This window comes from Octodon degus, unplaced genomic scaffold, assembly GCF_000260255.1.
Source record: "Octodon degus isolate 3935 unplaced genomic scaffold, OctDeg1.0 scaffold00162, whole genome shotgun sequence".
Classification (NCBI taxonomy): Eukaryota; Metazoa; Chordata; class Mammalia; order Rodentia; family Octodontidae; genus Octodon; species Octodon degus.
Window position 1 is genome coordinate 1796959 of NW_004524738.1, and position 7686 is coordinate 1804644.

Below are 7686 nucleotides of genomic sequence, written 5' to 3' on the forward strand. Positions count from 1 at the left end.
GTGTTCTAATACTGTTTTCTTAAAATAACAGTTTTGCATCCTTTATTTATATTTTTAATCTACCTGTAATTAAATTCAGTGAAAGATAGAACCATAATTCAGTCATTTTGTTTTCTATATGTCTTATGATTTGTTTTACCTCTATTTATAGAAAATGGTTTCTTCTTATTGGTTTTGGTTTTGTTTGCCTACTTTGCCTGGCGTATGGTAGACTGAGAATGAATTAGGATAAAGGATATGTTTTGATAGCATGGAACTTTCTGTGGGTTACTTGTGATTTTCACAATGTGTTATCTAATTTACTAATATGTTTTTACTTGTATTGCATACAGTATGTACTCTTGTGGATTATAAGTCCCCCTCCCTTATTACTAAAATTCTGTTGACACTAGGTAAATATTTGTTGAATTTTCTTCAGTCTATTTTAATCATGCTTCCCTGCACCCCCAGGGGCTTTTCACTGTAGTCATCATGACACTTATGAGACTTGTTTGATACATTTTCTTTAGCTCTTTGTCTGTGACTGTATTTCTTAACTCTAGCATCATTAGAGTGTTGGAAAGATTTTAAGACTCATACTCAGCCCAGTGAAATTAGTATTTTTAAAAATTTCCCCGGGTGAGTTTTGTGTAGTTCAGGTTGTGAAACACTGGTCTGGGCCATGCCTACCCACATTTGGTTTTTCCCATTTCTCTTAGGTAAGTTTTTCTTTTATAAAGTCTTTTTTGATTTCTTAAATTTGAAAATAAGTTTTCTTTCTAGCAAATTTTTTGAAAGTTTTACTCTCTGACACGAAAGAATCCATACAGAAAGTTTGTGGAGGACCACCTGGGTAACTCCTTGAGAGAAGAGCAGTTGTCTCCATTTTGGCAGTGCCTGACCCTATTTCCATGTATTGATATGTACAGAGCTGGCTTAGACTTTTCCTTATCCCTTCACTTGGCTTTAAATAATGCATGTTGGTCTAGCCGAGATGCTAGTGGTAGTCTTTGAAGACAGCTCACGTATTTCCCCGGTAACCACCAACTGTTGCTCTTTAATATGAGCTGGGTTGAGAGGAATGAAGAACCAGTGCTCCATGCTGTTGGCTGGGGTGGAGCCTCGAGGTAGAGACTATGATTTCCTGGAGCTTGAAAGATTACACATCAGAGCTAAAGCACTGGACCCCAAAACACCACATACTATCTCAGTTGTGTAAGTCAGATTACTCTGCGTATCCTTCTCTCTCCATACTGCAGAGGTAAATACAGGCCTCCTACCTAGCCCAGTTCTCACACATACCTGCTTCCTGCCATTCTCACTCATTCATCCTCAAGGCACTCCATGTTCATGACTGAATAAAACCTGGTTTTGGCCCTGGGTTGAGGCCTTTATTCTAGATAGCCATCACCACGGCTGGACTTAGGGCCCCTTGGTTCCCCATAACTGTAAATATACTTTAGTGTCTTTATTCTCACCATGGGTTGCACTGGAAGTGATAGTTTGAAATTGACTTGACAGGATTCCATTAACTTATCCATGGACAAATACAAACTTGATGGACCAAGATGAGGACCAAAAAGGTCCTATAAAAGTTCAGGTAGGTTTTTGTTACTTTGGGATGAAATTGAGTATCTTCTTTGTGCCAGGCATTATGCAAGCACTTGGTGAATAAGAAAAGGTATTTGAACTACTGGAGCCTGCAGTAATTGTATGTATGATGAGTATTGCAAAAAAGAGAGAAGGGCTAGGTTCTGTGTACTGCAGTGGGCTTTAACTTACTCTAGAGGTCAGAAAGACCTCACCAAAGTAACATTTAAGTAATAAGAACAAATTCAGGAAACAAGTTTTTCAAATCATTTTTTCTATTATTATTATTATTATTATTACTTTGGCGGGACCAGGGATTGAACTCAGGCCCTTGCGCTTGCCAGGGAAGCACTTATTCCATGGAGCCATCTCTCCAGCCCAGGAAACAAGTTTTTAAAAGAAACTGAACTTTATAAAAATTAAAATCTTTTGTACATGAAAGAACATTATTGAGAAAATGGAAAGACAGCCTATGGAATGGGAAGAAAGTTTTGCATCATCATGTATTTGATGAGTGTCTGCTGTCAGAATATGTAAAGGGCTTGTACAACTCAACAACAGAAAGACAACCCAGTAATAAAATGGACAGAAAAGAAGCCGAGTATGGTCGTGCACTTCTGTAATGCCAGCACTCCAGAGGCTGAGGCAGGAGGATGGGAATGAGTTCAAGGCCAGCCTGAACTATATAATAAGACCCTGTCTCAAAAAAAGGACAGAAAATAGACAAATGTTCAAAAACCACATGAAAATGTTCATTACTTCATTTGGAAAATGCAGCATAAAGCTACAGTGAAATACCTCACAACTAGCATATTGGGTATGATAAAGAAATTGGCCAGGCTTGGCAGCGCAGGCCTGTAATCCCAGTACTTGGGTGGCTGTGGCAGGAGGATTGCTGAGGGTTCAAGGCCAGTCTGGCTACATAGTGTGTGAGATCCTGTCTCAAAAACCTAAAAGCAAACTAACCAAAAAAAAAAAAAAAAAAGTGGTTGCTAGGAAGGAAAGATAGGAAGAGATAATGTAAGAGGGATAGTGTGTTCTAAGGTATTGAGAAAGTTGTCAGTTTTAAGGTGCTGGGGCTGTGCTGCTGAGCTACATGCCTTCTTGAGGCAAGGCCTTACTGAGTTACCTCAGCTGGCCTAGAGCTTGCAGTCCTCCTGCTTTCCCCTCCAGAGTAGCTGGGATTGCAGGTGTGACCAGTGAATGCTGCTGGCATTGGAAAGGTTTGGAATCCAGGGAGTTGGTGGTTGCAGAACATTGTAAATACACACAATGCCACTGAGTTGTGCACTTCAAAATGGTTGTGCGTGATATGAATTTTGCTTCAAAAATATACACAAATTGAACCTAATTAGAAATTTAAAAGATTGTGTCACCACATAGTTTTAACTTGGGAGTGGAGTTATTTATTGTTGCACAATAAATGGTTTACAAATTTTGTTAAATAATTATGAAACATTAAAGGTGAGATTTATTGAAATAAATCTAATACAGATTCTTTAAGGCCCATAGTCCATGTATCCATGGGTAATTGTAGGGCTCGTATCACTTATATTCCTGTTTTGTTTATTACACTTAACAGCTAAGAAATCTCTTTTATATAAATAACTAGATGCTAATGGAAGTTTTGTTATGGCTGTGTCACTCAGGTCTTTGAATTACTTCTGAGTCAGTGCCTGAAAGCACACAGTGAGTGGTTCAGTATAAAATTTACTTTTAATGATTAATCACCTGACAACTCAGGTTTCCTGTAATATTTTGAAAAGCAAAAGATTGGAAAACTTTCATAATAAATTTGTAATCACTGGTGTTATTTATAATAGTCTCAGTGTGCTAGTATTTCCTATTCGCTCTCTTTAGTGCTTCAGGGTTTTTTATCTGACAGGCAAGTATAAGTAGGTAGGAGATATTAAGGGAAGAAGGAAAAAAGGAATTCTCATGATATAGCCAGAGTAATTTTTTATACAATTGCATTTAAAGGATGCAACTCTTTGATACCCTTAAAACTTATCTTTGCTTATGGACCTCTGGAAAAATCTTTGTGTAGTTGCAGGGTAGCCTGAATCTTCTGAGGTTTTACGTAAGGACTTTGTAGCCTGCTTTCAGCTCCAAGTCTTGAATAGCTTGGAACTTCTGTGCAGTGTGAATAAAGAGACAGGGTGAGGGTGAGGATGTCATAAAACTTCTGGTGTTGCTTAACTTTTTGCAGAGAAGGGTACTGGGAATCAAACTCAAGACCTCATGTTTGCCAGACAGGCCCTGTACCACTGAGCTAGATCCCTGGTCCTACACTTCATGTCATGTTATGTTACGTTTACTTTTTTAAAAATATATTTGCTACAGAGTCTCACTACACAGCTCAGACTCATAGTGATCCTCCAGTTTTCATCCTCCCCAGCGTTGGGATTACAGTCATGTGCCACCAGGCTTGGTGTCGGTGGCCGCTCAGTGTGCCCCGGGGGCAGGGCCGGTGTGGCACATGGTGCTGGGGATTACAGTCTGTCTGTCTGTCACGCTCTCTCTCCCTCTCTTAGTTACTTCTCTTACAATTACTTTTCTTAAATTTTTCGCCAGGTCAATGAATGGTCACTGAAGATAAGAAAAGAAATGAGAGTTGTTGACAGACAAATAAGAGGTACTTTATCATTCTTTGTCTTCTACTACCTTTTGGTTTTTTAAAAATAAATTATATCTATACTATAAGATAGTTTATTCCCACATTATAGTTATCCTAATTGCTTTCTAGTTCTATAATCAGTCTAAGAAAGATAATAAATTAAAAGAAACTTTTGTAAGAATTAAGTAAATTTCTTTGTACTGAATAAAAAGAAATGCCTTTTTATGGAGTTTAATAAAAAAAATCTTTTGTGGAGTTCAGACTGCATAAATTGTACATAAATGGTGCAATTCTATTTTCATTACTCTATTTGCATATTTTAGCATGACTGTAAATTAAGGAAAACATATTTTTAAATAAAACAGGTTTTTTCCTTTTCCTTTTTTTTTTTTTTTTTTTTTTCTAGAAATTGAACACAGGGGCTTATAGGACATTACAGGATTGTGATTCTTGAGGGAAGTGAAACAGCCGTAAAATGGGCCTGCTTTCTACCTGGAGGCGCTTGTGCACTGTAGTACAGGGACAGTGATTATGAGAAGAGTTTGGTGGGCTCACAGGATTGAAGATGAGTGGTAGTGACAAATGCACAGTAATATGAATGGGTTTAATACCACAGAATTGTACATTTAACAGTAAGTGGTATATGATGGTACGTGCCTGCAGTCCCACCTACTTGAGAGGCTGAGACAGAAGGACCGTGAGTGTGAAGCCAGCTTGTGCACCTTACCAAGGCTATTATAAAAGTTCTGGGCTTGTAGTTCAGTGGTAGGGCACATATATAGCGTGTGTGGGGATCTAGGTTCAATCTCTAGTACCACAGTAAAAAAAGAAAAGAAAAAAAGGATAGTAAATTTTATTACATTTTTTAAAATTAGGGGGCCAGTGAGATAGTTCAGCGGCCTAAAGTACCTGCTTAGGCAAGTACAGGGACCCTAGTTTTAGCCCCAGTACCACATGCCACGCCAGCCCAGCTCCCAGGGCGGGCTGACCTGGCCACAGAGTCTGGGCATGGTGGCGCATGCCTATAATCCTAGTGCTGGGGAGGCTGAAAACAGTAGGATCACTGTGAGTCTGAGCTGCATAGCAAGAACCTGTAACAACCAAATACATTAAAATAAACAAATAAAAATTAATCCTTTTGACTGTATAGCATATAGTAATGACATATTTTATTTTTAGTTGATGATGATACAGTACTTTGAATATATTTAGGCATTCTTTAATTTGTAGGGGTTTATTATAAACTTATTGATTAAACATAGATTATGCTAATTTAATTGTGAGCATGCCACTTAATATTAGAATAAGCTCAGGAATGCATTTTTTAAGCTCCTTATTATCAGTAGCAATAAATCTTAGAGTGGGCTCACAGAGATTGTTTTTGAAATTTTGTCAAATGTAATAGGATTGTGTTTTTCTTTTCCACTCTGAAATGACTTTGGATGCATCTGGAAATAATGATTGCTCCCCAAGTTAATTATTCTTATTTATGTCTTCTAATGTTTTACTACTGAATAGATAATATTTAGATCACAATAAAGAGATTAGGGTTCAGCAAGTCTGATGTACTCTTGATTTGTGATGTCCTAAATGTAGATATCCAGAGAGAAGAAGAGAAAGTGAAACGGTCTGTGAAAGACGCCGCCAAGAAGGGCCAGAAGGACGTGTGTGTGGTGCTGGCCAAGGAGATGGTCAGGTCGAGGAAGGCCGTGAGCAAGCTGTATGCATCCAAAGCACACATGAACTCCGTGCTCATGGGGATGAAGAACCAGCTTGGTAAAGTGGCATTACCTTGACTGTCACTTTGTAGTACTGATGTTGTCACTGTTATTAGTGTGGGTTTCCCTGAGCAGGGAGAATGGATTTGGGTGTGCTGTGTATGTATGTATATATATGTGCATAAACCAGTGTGTACATACATGCATTCATTCTGGGAACTGAACCAAGGGCTTTTACATTAACCTACATCCGAGGCTGGTTTTTGTGTTGTTTTGCTTTTTAATTTTGAGATAGACTTGCTGAACATCCAAGTTGCCCATGCTGGGCTCAAATTTGCAACCCTCCTCCTCAGCCTCCCCAAGTACTGGAATGACAGGTGTGTGCCACCATGCCTAGCTTGGATTTTTCTCTTGATGTTATTTTAGTTGGAGTGTTGTACATATGTAAAATATAGTTATTAATTTTTTTTAAAGGTTTTTAGTTTTATGTATTTGGTACAGGGTCTCACTATGCAGCTTGGACTCATAAGTGATCCTCCTGTTTTCAGCCTCCCTAGTGATGGGATTATAGGCGTGTACCCTCATGTGTGGTTTATGCACTTTAATAGTTATAAAAGTCTAGCAGAATCCCGTAACAAAGGAAGTTTGCCATCAGTTTTCTTTTTCCCCTCAGTATATTTTTTTGGTGACATACATGGATAATTATACAGATTTCTTAGTGATAGTTTCACTTGTTCCCGTGGTTACTATGGGAGTGCAATCTTCAGTAATGCGGATGTAATTTTGTTCTCTAGTTGTAGTGTCAAAACTCATTAGACTACGGTGCACTAAGATAGCAATTAAGACTGGGCGTGGTAGCGTGCACCTGTAATCCCAGCTCTTGGGAGGCTGTAAACAGGCAGATCACTACGAGTCCAATCTAGTACTGAGACCCTGAACACCCTGTAGACCCTTCCCTAAAAGGCCAAAAAACAAACAAACAAAACAAACTGATCAGACTTATATTGGACTGCATCAGTTTTGCACATGTTCTACCTAGAACAGTAAATATACAGCCCCTGAGGTACCTAAGAGGGCCAAGATCCTTTCGGGGAATGTACAAGGTTAGACAATTTTCTTAATGCTAACATGTTCTTTGCCTTTGTCATTATATCAACATTTGCACTCATTGTGCAGTAGCAGTGTGGGAAAACTGCTAGAACTTAGCCCTAGGCCAGATCGTAGACCCTGATGTCCTCAGAGTTCTGTGGCCTTCGTGCCGTATACTCACAGTTAAGGGGAAAAGTCATTTTCACTTAAGAAGCTCTGATGAAGCAGTACAAATTATTTTATTAAATGCCAACACATCTTTTTAATGTTCTGAGACACATGATGAAAGTTGTGTAATTTATTTACTAATTTCTCCTTGTCTGACAGTTGAGCTTTCAGAGAGCTGCCAGCTTGAGTATTAAATGACTAACACTGTTTCTATTTTTTGCAGAAGTAGTTAATAATTCTTTTTGGTATTTTTGCCTTCATCACATTATGAGACACATAGTTGTATATATCTGTGCCTAGGTACTTATCAGTGTATTATAATGTCTAGGGGAAAATGTTCTCATGTTACAGATACAGGTATATATCTTTATGATTTTCTATTTTTTATTTGACATCAGTTATTTTATTTTAAAGAAAAAAAATGGTACAAAATCTCAGTACAAGATTTTAGGAGAGTAACAATGGTTAGTACACTGTGTATTGTTACTGCCAAAGTAGTTTCTCATATTACAAGAAATAATAAAT

The 7686-nt window shown here is 38.1% G+C and overlaps 1 protein-coding gene across 2 annotated transcripts in view; it reads left to right on the forward strand.

Moving 5' to 3' along the window:
* The window catches only part of Chmp3 (charged multivesicular body protein 3), an 84994-nt gene that overhangs the window by 54141 nt on the left and 23167 nt on the right, over positions 1-7686 (forward strand). For both annotated transcript variants that reach the window (XM_004642789.3, XM_004642790.2), the window contains 2 exons: positions 4144-4204; positions 5783-5962. In XM_004642789.3, the coding sequence (XP_004642846.1) occupies positions 4144-4204; positions 5783-5962 (241 nt within the window). The remainder of the gene's footprint in view (positions 1-4143; positions 4205-5782; positions 5963-7686) is intronic.